This window comes from Vanessa atalanta, chromosome 4, assembly GCF_905147765.1.
Source record: "Vanessa atalanta chromosome 4, ilVanAtal1.2, whole genome shotgun sequence".
Lineage (NCBI taxonomy): Eukaryota > Metazoa > Arthropoda > Insecta > Lepidoptera > Nymphalidae > Vanessa > Vanessa atalanta.
In genome coordinates, this window is record NC_061874.1 from 6,744,518 (window position 1) to 6,764,758 (window position 20,241).

A 20,241-nucleotide genomic window follows, 5' to 3' on the forward strand; every position below is an offset into this window, starting at 1 on the left:
CACAGAGTGGTTGTGCGAGGCAGAAAATTAATTAAATATCAGCTAAAAAGGTGCAGAATGATTTTGGCAATGAAACATAATATTATTGCATTAAATATTTTTTTAGCTACCAATAATTTAAAAAAATGTAAAAAACCAAAACATTTTTATTTATTTAATTTACAATTTTAAATTTCATTAAATATTCAAAATATACAACAAATCGCGTGATTAATTATTGAAAATATTAGAACTCATTCACACAATGATTCGCAAGAGTCAACACAAAATTATGTCAATGTCACTTCGACATTGTAATCGAATGTCAAAAAGTGTATAACCTACTTATTTTGACAGCCAAAAGTCAATAATGTTTTCATGTTATTGTTTCGATAAGTTTAGTTGATTCGAGAATCAAGTTCGTATTCGCAGTTTCGCTGTTTGCACTGGCAGTGTTCATTTGAAATCTTGCCGAACTAGTATTCTTTGTTTGAATATTTTCATTTGTACGTAAACTATATTATATTTATAAAATGAAGGCGAAATCAGGTCTTACAAGGTTTCACGATTGTTACATTCTTCGTAATAGTAAAATAATAAAAGAAGACTTATGGATAAGAGATGGAAAAATTGTTAACCCTGAACAGGTATTTTATGTGGAACAAGTTGAAGCAGATGTAACGGTGAATTGCGAAAATTCACTTATTGCACCCGGATTTATAGACATTCAAAACAATGGTACGTAAATAAACATTATATATTTTTTCATGAGAATAACTATAACAAAAAGTCAGTCACTCTAAAAATATATGAAATCATATTTATTAAACATTTTTTTAATATTTAAAAAAACTTGTATTAAATAAAACATTTTGATTTTCGTATTATGCTAAGGTGGATGGGGTGTTGACTTTTCTTACGACTCTGAAAATGTTGAAGAAGGTGTCCAAAAAGTAGCAAAAGCATTGCTAGCCCATGGTGTGACATCATTCTGCCCAACAATGGTCACTTCAGACAAGGAAAAATATTCGAAAATTCTGCCTAGAATACAAAAACATCAAGGAAGTCAACTTGGAGCAAGTATTCTAGGTGTACATCTTGAAGGACCATTCATTAGCTTAGCCAAGAAAGGTGCCCATAAGGATGAATATATTCAAAACCCTGAAAAGGTAAGATGTAAAATTTTTAAGGGTCTCCTTGCCCTTTTTTAATATGTAACATATTTAATGTAACAATTACTTTTAATTAAACTATATTAATAATACTTAAATAAAGAGGTCATATTAGCCATAATTGCTTATTTTGCAATATTTATTATCAGAAAACATTTATCAATAACCTACTTTGGTTTTATTGAACCAACATGTAGGATACTTAACCACTATCATGTGACATAAATATGTTTTTAATCTACCACAACAACTTTTTAATATTGAAATTATGCATAAAATAATGTCAATATTTGTTACTCTTGTAGATCACATTTTATATTTTATTAACAAAATACTTTACTTTTTGTAACAATTCAGAATACTTATATTAATTACATTAAAATGTATATATCCTATTTATGTTGTTAAAACAAAAATCTTTTAATTTCTTTGAAGTTACACTATACTCATACCAAATATATCATGTTCATTGCATGATATATTTAGTAAAAAAAAAAAAAAAACAAATCAAAAAGTGGTACTTTTGGCACCAGATCTTGCTTTCAAAGCTTTTTCAATCTACCTACATCTGAGTTTAATGTGTAGGACTTTTTTTAAGGGATTAGAATCAATTCATGAGGTATATGGATCTCTCGATAATGTTATAATTGTAACATTAGCACCGGAACTACCTGGTGCATTAGAAGCAATCAAAGGATTAACAAGTCTTGGAATAAAAGTTGCTCTTGGGCATTCATCTGCTAGTCTCGCGCAAGGAGAGGAGGGCATTAAATGTGGTGCTAATTTAATTACTCACCTCTTTAATGCTATGTTACCTGTAAGTATAATTGATATTTATTGCTTAAGAATTATGTGTGTGAGCCAGTGTATTAGAGGAACAAAATATATAAAATCTCATGTGTCATCATTTATTTTATAATTCCATTTTAAGTGAACTCTATAAAAAATACTCATGCAAATACACTCACTCGAAGCATTATAAGTACATATAATATAACGAAAGAGAATGTCAATTATCTTTTAATTAACTTGATATTGGTACTGAACTGAACCCATTATGAATATAGCTATCTACCTACTAATGCCTGTTGAAACAATTGTTGTTCTTTTTAATACAATGTAATTTATGTGGTAGTGTAAATTATGCGTGGTAAAAAAAACTTTGATACACTTTTTATTCAAAGCTTCTTTTTATATATAGTTTGTGGAATGTAAGTTCTATAACCGTGAAATCCGCGCAGGTACTTTGTAAGAGGTGTTATCGAAGGAAATTTATCAATCTGTAAATTTACTATCGTGTCCCTCCTACGCGGTACATTTCTGAACCTACTCGACGCATTCGCGATCCTTCTCTCCATCCGCTGCCATAGCCTTCTAGAGTTTGGTTTGTCTGAATATTTTAACAAATTTCTGAATATGATTTCTTATATGTAGTGTATCAAGCATTGGAAATCCATCGCATTTTTATATATATTCATTGAGTGTATTTTATTATTATCTATTAGTTTCACCACCGTGATCCCGGCTTGGTGGGATTACTCGCATCAACAACGGAAAAACAAGTTTATTATGGAATAATATCTGATGGAATACACACTCATCCTGCTGCCCTTAGAATAGCGTGTAGAACTAATCCTGATGGTAATGTATATACGATATAACTTTAATTCTATAAATAATTACGAGAAAAGGCAACTTAAAATAGAAAATTCTGAACATCTTTTTAAACGTCGTATTTCAAAATGTACACAAATATAAAATGACAATCTTAATTGGTTACCTGTTTTGTTTGATATTTCATTTCATTTACATAAAAGTAAAAACAAAAAAAATATCATATTTATTAAATTTTTACAAAAAATAAATAAAAAGTATAAAAATAAAAGTATTTTTTGCTTAGTACTCCGAATACAAACTTCTATAGGGATTGCTGCGAATTAATATTTTATCACATGGACATTATGTCACGATATATAATTTAAGTTATTTAAGTAAGGCAGCATACCTAAAGAGATGTGAAATTATTATGAAGAAAAAAGTTTTTAAAAACGCTATGTCAATAGTAATTATGATGGTTATTTAATATATTAAATATCATATCTACAATTAACAAATATAGAAGTAAAATTTTCAGGATTAATATTGGTGAGTGACGCCGTCGCAGCTCAAGGCTTGGCGGACGGAAACTACCGGATCGGTCCGCAATCAGTAAATGTTGAAAATGGTCGTGCGTACATTACTGGTACCAAAGTCCTCTGTGGTAGCACCACCGCGCTAGACGAATGTGTTAAAACTTTGAAGGAAGCTACAGGTAAGTAGTTCAGTAGAATCAGCCCATATCTGAAGCTCTATTTTTTTATAAAGAGTATTCTTCGGGTGAATAAAACATAAATATCAAAAATAGTTCTCAAATCGTTGATGGATCAACATCATCAAACAGTCATCCCAAAGTAACTGCCTGTAAATCTTCTCCCTGAGAAGATTTGGAGCTTAATACCTAGTAAATATTATTGATCAATTAATATTTATTTAATTTCAGATTGCTCATTAGAATATGCTTTAGAAACTGCATCTCTCCATCCGGCTAAGGCTCTAGGTATTGATCATATAAAAGGAAAGTTAAATTTTGGACATGATGCAGACTTTGTTATAATACATCCAAAATCGATGAAAGTCCTATCTACTTGGATCGCAGGGGAATGTGTTTACAAAAGTTCCTAATATGCTACAAATAATAGCTTTAAGTTACCTTATGTGATATATACATTTCTATATACAAAACTAATGTAATGCACAAAGTGCTTCTTACTTACTTTATTGACACAAATATATTGAAATAAAATCTTTGTTTACATTAAAGCATTTTTTCTCCATAGGCGTCTCCACCATACGCTTTTATTCTAACAATTCATTCAAGCATTACAAGAGTGAGAAAAACTGAGCCTTACCTTGCGTATAAAGGTAATGTAATATAATTGTATTCTTTTATAACCGCTGAAAACAGTAAAATCAGCTGAATTGCAGATTAATGCTCAAAATCGAATTTTAGATTAGTTACTTTGCAAGCGAGTGCGAGGCGATAATATATATGTATTATTAATATAGGATTGTATTGTTCTCGGGACAAAAATAAACAAAACGTGTCATAGTGGCATGGAAAATCTTTATTGAAGTAAATATATTTATAAAGTCAGTACAATTTAAGTTCAATAGTTTCCAAAAATATTAAAGTGCAGGTTGCTGATCACCTGGCAATGTTAAATATGATTATTTCTTAATTAAAATACAAGCTAATATTGAGAAAACTGTAATATGTGAATAATAACATGTATATACCTAAATAAAATCATGACAAAAATATATTTTAGGCAGGCTCTGAATTACACTGCTCTGTGCTGTTGTTATCCTGGCCACAGTTCACGATACATAATAAACTTAATTATTAAGAAACCACAAAGATCACGTGACAATTCGAACTCTAGCAATTGAACGAGTTCCATCGACAGTCCAAATTCTCACGTAAAAGTCGTAGCGAATAAATTGGTCAAAGTAAGATGTGCAACTAGTCAAAAAACAAATACTACGTTTGTCCACACGAATATATGGTGAGCCAAATAAGATGATTTCAATGTAGCGCAATCAATTCCTCCCGTACGTAGTGGACATACATATAAACTAGTTGGGCATCTTAATTTTACAATAAAATCAAGTTACCAACTACGCAATGTATATTCATGTATACAATAATTACTAAGTGTATGAATGTATAATAATGTAAATACATTTTCATGAAAAACAAAATAATATCATGGAATATTCAAAGAGCCAAAATATTTGAGATTAACTCTACCTCGATATTATTAACTTCTAAGATCTAGGCACAATGCAGCAAAGACTCCTGTATGAATAACAATATTTTCGTTGACTGTGGGGCAAAATAATTTAGTCAACACCATCGCACAAGACGCACTGAACACATAATCTAAGCTTCTTTATCGAGAACACGGAAAGTATGCAATCGATGAATCAATAGACGCTTTAGGAACCTTATGGACCGGTGTGAGCAGGATTCATGAGGTCAGAAATAGGGTAAGCAGCTTAGAGAATGCTTTCAGAAACGAGTCCCATGCGTCAATGCTGCAGGCGCCCCGTACAACTTGCTCTCATGGCAAGCTGCTTTCAAGGCTACTACATCTAATAAAACTTTAACTTTTACAATTTTTTCAAACCTTACGGAGGGTATTGTCTGTTAGATTATATACCCCATGTGGACTATTCCTAAATTTAAAATACTTTTAACAGAATAAAATTATTGAGCAATATATTCTTCTGAGAATATAATAGACATTTGCTCAGCTGCACCAACTCTACGGAAATAATCTTTAAATTCTAATATCAAATACCAATGCACACTCCACAAATGTCATTTTCATATCAAAAAATTAAAATAACTAATTAAATTATAAGCATTATTAGAAATCTTTGGATCAAAATAAAATATGCATTTGGAACATGCACCTTTCACACAAACACAAGTTAAATAAATTTAAATTGTAAACATAAAATGACAAGAAAATTAAAAAGTGGTAAACCTAACGTATACTTAAATCTAATTTAAAAACACGCCATTTTAACATATTATATCTAAACCGAAACAAAAATACGGATGTTGCGTATTTTATGTGAACAACATAAAAAATCATTCTCACATTACGACAAATGTAAGCAAGCTAAAGTCAGCGTGCATTGGTGCTGTATTTCTTTTCAAAAATGTTGCAATTTCTAGTGCACATCCTAAAAACTTCAATGTTAAGCACACCATGAAAGGTAAAACAATCATTTTTGTCTACATGTGGCGTATTGTGAGAGCTACGAATAGATTCATTATGATATGTTTTGTTATTTACTGAATAATTTGCGTGATGAGAATATCTAAATGGCCGTTTAAGTGAAAAAATTATGCTTATAGTTAATGAATCAAATGAACTAAAAAAATAAGATACTACAATACGTAAATACCAAGAATTGTATATTAAAATATTTGTACTTTTACTGACTAAAGGAAAAAACATTGGCAACTGCTAATAATCCTACAATTGTAAAAAAAATAACTTGTATAATGTAGATTGAAAATGGTCTTCTCAAATTCGTTCACTCTAGATGTGGAATGCAATTAGAATTCTTTAACAATATTAAAAGGTATAATAAATTTTTATAATCAGCTCAACAATGTATATAATCTATAATAATTTAAAAGCCTAGATCCAAACTGTGATATTTATTGCACAAGCACACTGTGGCTTATAAATTCCGATCGGAATAGAGCTCACAACCTTAATTGTTGGTTTTCAAAAAAGTGGAGAGACCAAATAAGTCGGTGGTGTTAAAGGTGGGTGAAGAAATCTAAAAACATTAAACATGCTAAATATATCTTATATTATAGTGAAAATATTTTGATGACTATTACCTTCGGTAAATTTAAATAGTTACTGTGTCGTACAGCGATAACATATTACAAACAATATTTCAACTATTCGTTCGATCACTATACTTGTCAGGCAAGCAGGTGATCAGCTTTCTGTGCCCTAACCAGACCGAAGACTATATGACAAAAAAAGTAAAATTGGCCAAACCCCACCCACAGTCATTTTAATACGGTCCGATAAGTGATGAGAGTACTGTTATATGCCAACTCCACCGGAACCATCGAGCTGTGCTTGGTGCCACATACATAGGCAATACGCCCACCTCCAATAGGGAGGGTAACATTAGAGCTCACCTTGTGCGCTGCGAACCCTACAAATATTACATTCCGTAGCACTAAACCTCCTAACTGCGTCAAAGTGCCCACCGCATCGCACTGCATCATCCGACGATAGCGGTGCGACATCTGACGAAGTGTCCTCAATCGAGTGCCCCGTAATGCAATAACTACATCTACTGAAGTTATTTATTGCTGGATACATAGGGAATATAGATTCAAGAGAAATATATTTACCAAAAATTGCTTTAAAGTGTATATAGGTAACTTTTAAGATTCCCGAGAAAGGCTACTGTAATGTACTCTAATGATACAATTATTATCAAGTAATGTCAATGGACAATAGATACCATTTGACCTGCCATTACCCCATGACTAAGTGCTTACTTGCTACGGCAAGAATGTACAGCCTGCGGGGGAGCCAGTACAAGCCCTCGCCCGCGCCCTCTAACAAACACTAACAACACCATCCTAGGGCAAACGTCGTACTGCTCTTTGTATATCAATTGAAAAATACTAACATCTACATAAACTTCTACGCCGACGCCTACATAAGATACATGGCAAGAACAAAAGGAAACATTGTCAACGATATATCATCAAAATAATTCAAGTTTAAGGTAAAATTAATAATTATACAAATGATAATACTTCCGAACATACGGCCAAAAATAATAAAGCCGATGTAATCATTTCAAAAATTACACATATATATTAAAACTTCAAATTTATTAATATTGAAATTCACACATAAAATAGTATAATTTGTAAAATTATCCAAAACTTATCACACCACTTTTTAATAATTTTATGCAACCCTAAGCAATATTATTAATAGCGTCAAACGCTCCCTTTGGGGCTTATAAGTTCTATTTCGGTTAATTTTACGTCACTAACACCCAATAATTTTGATTAATGGACAACAAATAAAAATTGAACATTATAATAGTATTAAAATCCTGAATATTTATAAACAAAAAATTGGCAACAATTAGTAACTAATTTTACAATATTATACAATAAAATAATTACTATGTGCATGCACAAATATCGTAAGAAAATAATTTGGCAGTAAAAATTCGTAACTCTAAAGGCCCATCGCACTGGCCAAAAATACTATAAATATAGGCCCGGAACATATATTAAAACGAAACAGTTAAACGACGAAATCAGAGTATTAATCACACCTATCATCCACGAAGGGTAATGACTCATTTATAACCTAATTTAAAAAATAAAGAAAATAAAATTCCCTAATACTATCGGGACAAAAATCCTGAAACAAATAACTTAAAAACAATAAGAAAAAAACCCAAAAGTTACTCACTAATATAATAGAGGATTCAAGACTCAACGTCAAAATTAACTTATCACTGGGTCAGACCAGCGTTCCCTCGCACATCTTTCGATCGGTTGAAGTCTTCTATTGTGTTTTCATATGTCTCCCTATTATTGCTTATATCACATTAAATGTTGCAATGTATTTTAGAACTGTTCCAATATACAACAAATTAAACAAATATTTCTAATTAAGTACATACATTAATTTACATTATATTATATTACTAGTGAATTGCTAATTTTTTTTTTTATAAGTGATAATAATATGGCTCAGCAATACACCGTATTGGTTTTGTATATAAAATTAACACAAAATAAAATAATAATGATTCTTAACGTTCTAATAATGTAAAAGAAATACAGGAACTTAAATTATCCAAAAATCATATTTCGAATTACTCAAGACGATTCTTTAGTGTCTTTTAATTTGAATGATCCATGAAATTAGAGAGCAAATTATATAACAATTTGTAAAAATATCACACACAAATTTAGGTGGTCTGGTTAAGTACTTCAATTATAAACATGGATTAAGTATTGCGAATCGATAATGACATCAAATAAAAGACTTTCGTTTTCTTATATGGTGAGCTCGTTACCACATATAACGTAACATTAATTTAAAATATGTAAAAAATAATAATAAAACAATTACTAATCTTTGGAAGACGAAAGCCTTGACAGGTCAAATTTAATTTTGTTCAAATAGCGTCATTACGATTGCCATACATTTAACCATATTATTATCAGTGTTAATATTTAATATACATCAGACATTTAAAATAGATGAACAAAGAAATATTTTACACGAATATGTTTGATGTATTATGTATTACACTACTAACCACGATTTTAACATTTTTTTTTTTTTGGTCTACTACCTAAAAATTTTATGAATCTCAATTTTGAATATTAAATGTGGATAGCTATAAAAATATATACTTTGGCGAACTGTATACGAATTTTAAACGCATTATTTTTGTAGAAATAAAATTTGTTTATAATGGCACATTCATGTATATATTTTTTATTATTTAATAATATTATATAACGATCAAATAAGATGAATTGGAAATTACTATTCATTTGTGACATTTTTCACCCGTGGTATATAATGTAATAAGTTATCTTAATTATTTTTTATCGCGACGTATATGCACGAAAATGCCACCCAAACAGTTTGTAATTATTATTATTTTTTTCATTTTTATCAGTACAAAATTATTTTATGTTTAATAACAATGGCTTCCCAATATAATTAGCTTCAGATAAATTTAAATTAACCAAATCGTATATATCATTATTAATAGCCTACCCATGAAAATTTTCAAATATAGGCTCTTAAAACAAGAGTACATGAAAAAACGTTTTGTATAGACACAAGAAATCTGTAAATGGTAAATATATTTTAACGGACAATATATAATATTGTATACGCGATTAACCTAAACTAGATGGCACGTTATTTTAGTGTCGCCCCCTTTGGTCATAATAATAATAATAAAATTTTGTTAACAATAAACTCAATTGTGCGTTAGACGTATCTGTTCGAATACAGGCTGCAGAGATCATAAAATTGCCAATACTGTAAGCTCTGAAGTCAAAATGTATTATCGAATATGTTATGGAGTAACGCAAAGATAATGAGGCGACACTCCCACGCAGACCCCTAATTGACATGTATTATTAACTTCACTCGAACTAGGAACCATACCAGCTGCTAAATTTAGAAACATAATCGTAATTCCAGTCAATGGTCAGAAGTGCAAATATGCTATGTTTTGATCATAGACCAATCATATTTGGCAGTGAAAAACATTGTTTATAATATACATTTGTTAGACTTAAATCGCACAACAATAGTGAGCCGAGCTTTACTATATTCTTGGTCACAACACAAAGTAATCACATAAACGATGGAACGTCTAATTACTAATGGAACCAAAACATTTGTTTCATAATGAATTATATCGAATTCTCCTAAATATGAGAACTCTACAATCAAAGTAATTATCCTTCTTTCATGCATATTGACTGGATCATAACATATGTAAAAAAAGAGATATTAGCCTAAACTTTGGATCGTTTGTTAATAATAACAACTAAATGCAACCATAATAAAAAACGTGAGATGAATTAAACCAAAAACGAAAGAGTCTAGTACTTTGGGAATCATATATATCCATCGGCAGTGACATCTATTCAATCCTTAATTCAAATTCCACAACATAAGGAAAAAAAAAATATATAGAAAAAAAAAGGATTACCACAGATCACCGCAAATGGATAAAATTTAACTATAATGGAAAACACAAAACAACAAAGTAAGTAGTCGAATACTGTTTTAGCAAAAATTTAAGCTTTGTAAAATCAGCAATTAAATATAATAATATAAGGAATAAATGTGAGATCTTGTAGTAAGCAGACTTACAGCCATTGAGTTATTCCTCAGACAATGTAAAGGGTGTTGAGGACTAGAACGTGGTGATTATTCTTAGCCAGAGTGACGATATAACCTTCAGATGTAATCTTAAGTCCACAGCAGCGAGAAACCTTAAAACAAATGGCAAATGTTAGATATTAATCCTAGACTAAACAAAATCGATTTTCTGCACTAAAAATACTATCTCTAGTTAACAAATGCCAATAAAAATCGAACCGGAAAAATCTACATTTACATAATAATCACTTTCAAATTATCAATTTCGACAAATAACAATCAGTTTTTTTTTTAGTAGTCAGTATCAATTATTTTTGTTTGATTAATATTCCAAATACATATCATTTTAATCAACAAAATCTCAATTTTAGAATGTTATATAAACAATATCAGTGGAAAACCTATTTCGATAGACTAATAGACTAGGTTAATCAAAAAGAAACCTTGACATAGGGGCATTCGAACTCGGTGACGAGAACGCCCTCTCGCGAGAACACGGCGACATGGAACTTGTTGCCGTGCGAGTCGCCGATGAGCACGTCGCCCGCGTCCGACACGTCGATGCCGTTCGGGAAGTTGGTCACGTTCTCGCAACCGATGCGACGCAGGAACCGGCCCTCGTCGTCGAACACTACGACGCAGTGCCCCTTGAAGTCGCACACGTAGAATTCCTTGCCTGTAAAAGGAACTTGTTGAAGCCTTTGTATTCCATTTACTCATTACCTTAGGTTATAATATAAAGGTAATATAGTAATTCGGACGGACCGACACCGTCTTGTTTTTGAATAAAATGTAACTGATTATGTAGATTTTATTTTAGGAAACCTTGGTTATTGTACGTTAATATGTTGCGTTAATTTCTCTATATCATAAAAAACACACAGTGGTTAAAAATATTATATTATAAAAATAGAAGAAAGTAATTTAGTTTGTCATTTATGAGAAGCTGTTCAAAAATTATTTTTAAACATACCACTGATGGCAATATCCGATGGCTCTCTCATGCATTCACTACAATCGAACCAACTCATGAGATCGCCCTCTTCAGATAAGATAAAAACTGTAGGAGTCACACTGTCGACAGCAACAATGAGTCCTTCAGCTGTGACAGCCAAACCAGCGACAATATCGATGAAGCGCACCTAGAAACAAAACTACATTTTATACAAAAACACTTAAGTATAATAATGATTGCACAATTTTATGTAAGAATATAATCGACATATAATGTTACATAATAGAATATTATATAACCACAAGTTGTTTCGATTCGTTAATCATTGTCAAAAATGCTTGAAGTACCTTAACAAAACAGAAAAAAAAGGAAATAATAAGTTTAATGAGTAATCTAATATAAAACATACAGCGATCTTCTTTAAGAAGTGTCCATTTTTGGTGAAAATTTGCATTCGTGATCTTTCATTTCCACGATCGCAGACCACAAATTTTCCTGTAGCTCGTACAACGGCAACTTTACGTGGATACCACAGTTGACCCTCTTCTTTGCCAGCCACACCAAAATTAAACTTGTGATTGCCAGATTTGTCAAATACCTTAAAAAAAAAAAACAAGTTATTAGTACCATTTTTATGTTATTAATCAAAAAAACATAATTGATTGATGAGCGATTAAAATTAATCAACTATAGTAAATACCGTAATGCGATGGTTATTAGTATCAGCAACAATGATGTCTTCATCATTGCCTAGGCAAAATCCGTGTGGTGAATTAAATTGGCCCTTGCCCCCGCCGAGTTGACCGAATTTGAATCTTATATGCATGGGGGTAGCTTTAGTGGCCCGGACAAGGGGCGCTGGTGGCGCAACAAGCGCAGCTTCTTCGGCAGCAGTCAACAAAGGTCTACCAGGAGATACTCCACGAGGACCGACTCCACCGATACCACCGACACCACCAACTCCTCCAAAACCGTTGACTTCTGAAAATATTTAATAATAAGCATTGTATCTTTAATTTATTCCATCACACCAAATTAAAGTCTAGTCAATTACCAGTATTCAATCCGAGTTTAGCAAGTGCTTGCAAGTTATTGTAGGCTTGAGGCGAGTTAAGATCTCCGGCCAGCAGCTCGGCAAGAGTAAAAGATGGAGCCGGTGATGCATGAGGTGGCGGTGGAACTTCCTTCTCAGCTATGCTCGCTAGTTGTTGCAAGTTGTATTCTACCATCGATGGCAACGCTGAAACTCCACCAACACCCGTTACAGCGCCAACACCGGGTACACTATTAACATTGACTACCCCGGGAATGACATTGGTGTTTCCCACGGCTCCTACTCCTGGCACCGCACCCACTCCCGGTACACCTATAGCTGGTACACCTCCAACTCCTGGAACACCCACCATGTTGCTAACACCTGTAACCCGACGAACATTTCCCAAAGGAAAATCATCGAAAACAGGTGCATTTGTCACTGACACAGCCGGTGAATGAGCATTGGATGCGACTGAAACTATAGCCGAAGATTCGCTAGCACGTTTTCTTTCTTCCGCTCTAGTTGCTTCAGTGCGGAATGTGCCAAATGTGTCTTCGGCTATCGAATCGAATTTTTCCAATTTCGTAACAAACTCCACGGAATAGTCGACGTCGAATTCAGGAGCACCTTCCAAAAGACGTGCAAATTGAGATGCAACAATTTTCTTTAACATTACAATTTCGGTTCCATCACCTCTTCGAAGAAGTCTCGCAGCAAATTTGCATGCGCAATCTATACGTTGAACGGTTTTATCGACGCGATCAAACAAATCCATTACTTTCAGTTCTCTTTCTTTGTGCAGTCTCTCCAGTTCTTCCAAAGCTTTCTCACGACGTCTCTCGAGAGCTGCTTTGTATGCATGATAAGCCTCTTTAATGACGCTTTCAGCGTCATCTCTTTGTCGTTGCAAATCGCCTAAAGCATCATCGAGTCTAGCAGATGCACTCCCAGCGGAAACTGCACGAGCATTTGCTTCGACAATAAAATTCCTAAGCTCAGCGCGGAGATTTGGTTCCGCATCAACAATGCGCTCACAACGATGTTCTCCAACTTTATGATCAACTGTTAGACATTCTGTGCAAGCCCCAACCTCACACTCGCAACAGTAAAATTTGAGGCTTTCGCCTACATGACGAGTGCAGAAAATCGGCTTATGTACAGCCGTCTTTTCTTTGGATGATCGTAAGGCGTCGAATGGGACAACGCGATGGTTTTCAAAGCACCTCATGAACTCATGGGCTGAGTTGCAGTTGGAACATAAGAAATGAGAGCAATCAGTACATCTTGCAACGGCTGGCTCTTTACTCTTACAGCAAGTGCAAACTACAGACTGATCCATGGAGGAAACGTCCAAGATATTAGTGAGGACGTAGTCTGAAGGGAGTGATGCAGCTCCTCCTCCAGGCATCTGTGTATAAAAAATAAATGATGAATATAAAAGCAAAATTTATTGTAAAATAAATTTTGTTTAAAAATATAATTACCACCTTAGTTTCTTGTTTACACAAAGGGCACTCGACCGCTAAATCATATTTAAGGGAATCCCCAGCTTCGTTTACCATCAATTTGTCAATGCATACTTCACAGAATACATGAAGGCATGACAATACACGAGGACTGCATAGTTTATTGCTGCAATACAAAAAAAGATTTCATTCAAACACCAAATCAAATAACTTGAATGAATATTAAATGGTCCAATCAATCAAAAAGGACAATGAATTTTTAGGAAACTAAGTATCAAGTAGTATTTAGTAGTAGTAGTAAATATATAGAAATTGGTAAAATAATTTTGCCTACTTTTTGATAATTAGGTCTTTTAAAATAATATTATTGATAAAAAATCAAACAACATAATCTTTAAATTCTTATAATAATAATATTATTTCTGAAAAATCTTTGAATTGAAATAAATTACTTACTCGCAAATTTTACAATTTTGTTCTTGTTTTCCATTATCAGAAGCTTCCAAAGAACCTTCATCGCCAAGACTAACAAGGCCATCCCCATAAAGCTCGCCATTAATTTCTTCCATTTTAACTTATAATTAGTGTTGTATAATGTATATTTTTTACCTCAATCAACAATAACCTGAAACCAAATGAATAAATGTCTATTTTATTCTATGAGAAAATAAAACTAAAAAAAAGGATTAAAATATTTTTTATATTAAATATAAACATCCAGACATGAAAGTGGTCTACCAGATGGTAAGTGGTAATGAAGACCCTTATTACATCACATATAATTAAACTACCTAATTAGTTTAGTTATTGATACAGATTCAGAGAGACTTGTACAAAGCCTTTCTACTATCAACAAAGACTTTCTGTTAAAAAATTAATAGTGTAGATTTTTTATTCAAATTTATATCTGCATTTATTTAATTGTTAAAATTAAACATTAATTACACAAAGTTGTTAAAGAGATTAGCATTATCATTGAACACATTTACTTTATTACAATCTATATTAAAAAAAGATCATAATTACAGCTAAATTATAATGTTGCACCATTACAATGCAAAGTATACTTTATAGGTGTTGTAAAATCAAAAGGTATTGTTTATATAATAGTATTATTGTCAGAAAAAAATATTTAAAGTAAACTTATTTTTATAAATTTAAATATGATAAACTAAATTTCAAATACAGTATCTTGTATATACAACTATTCCATACTAATAAATTTGCAACTTATTTTTTTGTTCTGTTAAGACATAGCTATATTTTAAATTAATGTCATAATAAATATATTCACAACAGATTTGGAAATAGAGATTTCACCTATAAGATTGGTTTTTATCTAAAAATAATACATTTACAGACATTTTTGAAAGCAATTTAAATTAGCAGTTTTATTATGATTTAATCATTTGATTAACTAAAGAGATCCATACATCAAATTAAATAAATTAATTATCAGTCACTCATTTTACAAGATGGTCATGCCACTATAGTCATAGAAAAATAAAGTTTTAACTGTTTTGCATAACTTGACCAGCCAAGTAAAGTTTACACACAGTAGGCAAATTTAGTGGTTGATAAAAACATTTTAATTAAAAATTAATATTTTTTGAATAGGCTTTAGAGAACTTAATTTATGCAATATCATTCATATAAATCTTAAGCCTAAATATGAAGCGTCAGCAATTTCTTATTATCAGTTAAATGTTGAATTAGAAATATATGAACTGAATCTCGTAACTGACTCAATAATTCTTATGCATTTATAATTAATATATATATATATATATATATAAGTTAAATCTAAGCTTTTAAATGGCATTACTTATATAATGCCAATTTAAGTATTTGGAAAAACTTACCTGAATACAAAGTTTATTTTAATTTAATTTGATATTATATTTATTTAAGTTTAGTCCTAACTGTAACATAATTGAGGTTCATTTTTATTTGCTGTTTATCAGGACAAAATATTTTATTTGTTAATATATAACTGCATGAATTTTAAATGTTTTAAGATGAATAACCATGAAAATTTAATGTATTCCTTGTAGCATTACATATATACATCTATATATTTTGTGAAATTGATTTAAACAATGCACAATAAAGCAAAAGTATTATGTGTATATGTAGTATCATGTTGGTTTACATAATCTTTTAAAATTAAAAAAATAAATACAATTAATATACTGCAGTAACTGTAATACTGTGACTAAAAATATTTTATACTATTTTAAAGTTTGTATTGTTCCTGAATGAACAAACCAATGCACTGTTTCTTTTAAAATATTTTAGGAACATTTTAAAATACACGAATATATAACACCAATACCTTATTCAAATCAAGTTAGGTTCAGCATAAGCTTTCATAAGCAGAGCATATAGGTAAGGGATATATTTTTTCCTCACAATTGTCGTACAATATATCAATTTCGTTACTGAAGAACTGAATCAAATAGTATTGAAATTATTTTAAAATTATTACAACTCAATACCGAATGTGAAATAAAAGAATTAACATCGCATCTATAGTCTGCAGGTATCTACATACCTATACTGAAGTACCTATCATAAACGCAATGCACCATGCACGCTGCAGACAATGGCGAAGGTCGATAGTACACTTCGTAGAGATTTTAGGCGATTAGATCGAAGTTAGAATAAACAGAGGTATATTTAAAAGACGTACTAACCTTTAACAGTAATATTTTGCGGAAAGGGCGATAATCAAACACGCAGAATGTTCTACCACGCCGTAACTATGAGAATCTTCATCACTATGTAAATAAATAAAAAATGAGCATCAAGCTTCAATAGATATATTTTTTAAATAAAATAGTTTCTTCGATGAGTTTTATATGAAATGTTTTGTCACGTTCTCATTTTAAAAAGACGAATGAATACATCACTGTTTAGGTATTGATTTTCTTCGTTGGTTGCGCTTTAAAATACTATTGACGTTTTTTGTAATGGCAACAATGAAAAGTACGATTCAAAGACTAAATAAATTTGGTTTCGGTCAAATAGACGATTTTGTTTAATATTTGATTTATTTTTATGAAAATATATTTTAACAATGTCAATAGTTATAAACATTCACAAATCAAAGTTGTAAGCATTGTTTTTAAATCAAAGTATGATATACTTTGCAGTGTTTAGTAGTGACTACAAACAAATTAATAAATTAAGCAAACTACATTAAGTAGTTTTTTTTATATAAAAAAAAATATTTTCTATTTATTTAAGGCTCAAAATACAATTTCTATAATCTCGAGCTATATTCATGATAGGCTGCATGAATATGAAAAAGTAAATCATTAGTAATGAAAATGGTAAAAGGGATCGGCACAGTAACGGTGTAAGGAAATTATTAAGCCGATAGATGGTAGAGAATCATTTCGGCAAGTTAAACCTGCAGTTTGAATATAAACCAAAACGATTAATATATAAACAATGCAGTAAATTATAAATTCTTTATGCGCTATATAATTTTTTCATAATTATATATTATTAATCAAGTTAAAAATAAAACTAACAAACTGTCAGAAAGCGATGGAAAGAAGTATATTAAAAATAAGAAAAAATCAAAAGATAAGATGCAAAGACATAAGAGCTAAAGCCAACTTAATAGATGTTCTTCATCATGTTCGCACACAAAAATGGCGTTGGGCTGGGCTTATAGCGAGATATACAGACAATAAATGCACATTAGAAACCACAACATGGAAAGGACCTTAAGGAAAAACAAAAAAGAAGTCATCCAAGGAACAGGTGGATCGATGAAATAATAGCAGGAAAAAATTAAAGAGTAAAAGCAAAAAATAGAAAGTTATGGAATAAGCTAAAGGAGGCCTTTACCCAGCGTGGGGCTTCAACAATAGCGTAGTCATAGTTATTTAGGTATAAGTTGTTGTTGGACATAAATGGGTTTTATTATTATTATTATTATTTATTATTATATTATTAATCTGTGTATATGTGATGGGTCGAACTTGTCATACGTGGATTAATCAAGTTGATAACATTGCCAGGAACGAGACTATAGGTTTTGCCATTTCCTTTTGAAATGCTTGTTTAATATTATTTTAGAAATTGTTCCCATAAGCGCTTGTCATACAAAATGTTATCCTGTAGACGTTACATTTAAAAAATGTAATAGTCTATTTTTGCTAATTAAATATCTTGTAAACTTCTTAAGGTGGACCCATTTTTCTTGAAGAGTATATCTTGACATGTAATAAATTTGTTTGTTGTCTTTTGTTTGCTTTGAGTTTTATGTGGCAAAAAAAAAGATACTAAGCCATTGATTTCTATTGCACCTCAAATATTTTATTTTTTACAGTAACTTTTTTTGCTTCTGGTCCTAATTATGTTACCAGTGCGTATAAGTGCTCAGTAAGACGTACATTTTATATTACTCTGACGGAAAGTCATTTCAACAATTATTTATAATCAATTATTTTGGGTTTCCCTGTATAGGGCTTGCCAGTTGGGACGAATAATTGTTAGTGTCTGTTAAATCTTATTAATATTTGTATGATTGAATTCTCACTTTCTTTAAAAATCTTTTGGTTTCATCATACTTGGATCAAAAGCAAAATTTTCTATATAATCGCTTTTATTACTAACATAGTTAAATGTTTATAATATGCCCGATTTTTAATTCTTATTTATTATAGGTAATTATTTGAAGAAAGTAAATGTATCAAAAAACTGGGTAAATTGAATTGACTAGAATTGACGTTGGCAACTTAATGTCAATTGACAATGATATCTTTTTTGGCTCATGACATTTGTCATGTAAGTTGAAAAGATTTGACGAAATATTGAAGTTATTATAAATATAAAAAACTGTATTTTCTGAATCTACCCATCTTCATTTAAACATAATACCAATTTACAATATTATAGTGACATATATCTTATTAATTTACAATGACTTTCATACCGAATTGGGAAGAATTTGAAAAATCTGCCGAGATGTTATATTTGAGAGATCCTTTAAATACACGTTACAGTATTAAATATTCTCATTCAAAAGGAGTATTTTTAGTAAAAATCACCGACAACAAAAAGGTAAATTACATCATCACATTAAAAACATATAACAATATGCTAAAATAAAATTTTCACATTTGTAATTTTTTTATACATATATCTATTTAATTCTTTAAAATTCCACAAGATAGTAGTAGTTTACCTCACTTTAGCAAAAAGTAATTATAAAAATGAATTATTTCACGAAATTTGATTAATTAAAAACAATACCCGAAAGACCTTAACAAAATGTTTTTAATTAATTTTTATATATGTGTAGGTTCTCATTGAATGTTTATAGTATGTAATGTGGAATTGTGATATTGATAGCTATCTTTAAACTGTTGTTCTTACAATTATACTTTTAAAAATAATATCCCGAAAATTGACCATCTCAATCAAATTGTGTGTGATTAATTGAATAAATTATAATCTATATCATATGATAAAGTTATGTTACTGTAATATATATTTATTCCAAGAATTTACAGTATAATAGTTCAAAATAATTATATTTAAAGTTCTAAACTGTCATTAACACTAATTTCTTATTTAATTTTTCAGTGCCTTCAATACAAAACAGAAGTCCAACAAGACGTAAGAAAAATTGATAAGTTTATATCAAATTTAATAAGACATATGGCCTCAAATGATAATTAATAATGTTAATAAATTGTTTATTTTAATCACTTGTCATTTTATACCTTCCTTTATCCTTTAAATATTAAATAAACTGTTTGTATATTACTGTTAAATCCCATGGAAAAAAAAACCTAATATATTCTTGTTTGTGACTCTTTTATATTATAATTGTTGTATTACCTTATACTTTATTTAAATTTTATATATTAATACCTAATTTAAATTTAATGTAAAAGCTATAAAATTATAGATGAGTAAAACATTTTTTACATCAACAAATTTTAATTGTTAAAAAGACAAAATTGAAAGGACTGGCAACAATAATCACAATAATTTAGACTTTTTATACCCGGTTATCACATTAATTTCATTTGAATTCGTTTATATATAATTACTCGAAATTAAGACT

At 30.5% G+C, this 20,241-nt stretch overlaps 3 protein-coding genes across 5 annotated transcripts; 2 read left to right on the top strand and 1 right to left on the bottom strand.

Moving 5' to 3' along the window:
* The first annotated feature begins 346 nt into the window (after nt 1–346).
* LOC125077648 (N-acetylglucosamine-6-phosphate deacetylase) lies at nt 347–4,008 on the top strand. Its single transcript, XM_047689636.1, has 6 exons — nt 347–717; nt 874–1,148; nt 1,750–1,968; nt 2,657–2,792; nt 3,286–3,462; nt 3,691–4,008. The coding sequence occupies exons 1-6, from the start codon at nt 513–515 to the stop codon at nt 3,870–3,872; spliced, it is 1,194 nt and encodes a 397-aa protein (XP_047545592.1). The 5' UTR covers nt 347–512; the 3' UTR covers nt 3,873–4,008.
* Nucleotides 4,009–9,875: 5,867 nt separating this feature from the next.
* On the bottom strand, nt 9,876–17,075 carry LOC125063845 (brain tumor protein-like). Of its 3 annotated transcripts, none has more exons than XM_047670500.1 (9): nt 16,847–17,075; nt 14,607–14,775; nt 14,172–14,316; nt 12,703–14,092; nt 12,349–12,629; nt 12,058–12,246; nt 11,667–11,835; nt 11,137–11,369; nt 9,876–10,806 (listed from the first exon to the last, which is right to left on the bottom strand). In XM_047670500.1, the coding sequence occupies exons 2-9, from the start codon at nt 14,717–14,719 to the stop codon at nt 10,702–10,704; spliced, it is 2,625 nt and encodes an 874-aa protein (XP_047526456.1). In that variant the 5' UTR covers nt 14,720–14,775; nt 16,847–17,075; the 3' UTR covers nt 9,876–10,701. The 3 variants fall into 3 exon arrangements, with proteins under 3 accessions (XP_047526456.1, XP_047526457.1, XP_047526455.1); XM_047670501.1 differs by having other exon boundaries at nt 12,349–12,626; nt 14,169–14,316; XM_047670499.1 differs by having other exon boundaries at nt 14,169–14,316.
* A 1,859-nt stretch (nt 17,076–18,934) lies between these two features.
* On the top strand, nt 18,935–19,879 carry LOC125063846 (signal recognition particle 9 kDa protein). The gene is made up of 2 exons (XM_047670503.1): nt 18,935–19,229; nt 19,755–19,879. Exons 1-2 carry the CDS (start codon nt 19,089–19,091, stop codon nt 19,848–19,850), a joined length of 237 nt encoding a protein of 78 aa, XP_047526459.1. The 5' UTR covers nt 18,935–19,088; the 3' UTR covers nt 19,851–19,879.
* The last annotated feature ends 362 nt before the right edge of the window (nt 19,880–20,241 follow it).

What these genes read in the sequence shown, in the direction of transcription:
- LOC125077648 (XM_047689636.1), top strand. Translation starts at nt 513, where the DNA reads ATGAAGGCGAAATCAGGTCTTACAAGGTTTCACGATTGTTACATTCTT. An exon ending in TATAGACATTCAAAACAATG is followed by an intron (nt 718 to 873) that starts GTACGTAAATAA and finishes TATTATGCTAAG; the next exon opens with GTGGATGGGGTGTTGACTTT. An exon ending in AACTTTGAAGGAAGCTACAG is followed by an intron (nt 3,463 to 3,690) that starts GTAAGTAGTTCA and finishes ATTTAATTTCAG; the next exon opens with ATTGCTCATTAGAATATGCT.
- LOC125063845 (XM_047670499.1), bottom strand. Translation starts at nt 14,719, where the DNA reads ATGGAAGAAATTAATGGCGAGCTTTATGGGGATGGCCTTGTTAGTCTT. An exon ending in CAAAATTGTAAAATTTGCGA is followed by an intron (nt 14,317 to 14,606) that starts GTAAGTAATTTA and finishes TTTGTATTGCAG; the next exon opens with CAATAAACTATGCAGTCCTC. An exon ending in ACTTCTTAAAGAAGATCGCT is followed by an intron (nt 11,836 to 12,057) that starts GTATGTTTTATA and finishes TTTTGTTTCTAG; the next exon opens with GTGCGCTTCATCGATATTGT.
- LOC125063846 (XM_047670503.1), top strand. Translation starts at nt 19,089, where the DNA reads ATGACTTTCATACCGAATTGGGAAGAATTTGAAAAATCTGCCGAGATG. An exon ending in AAATCACCGACAACAAAAAG is followed by an intron (nt 19,230 to 19,754) that starts GTAAATTACATC and finishes TTAATTTTTCAG; the next exon opens with TGCCTTCAATACAAAACAGA.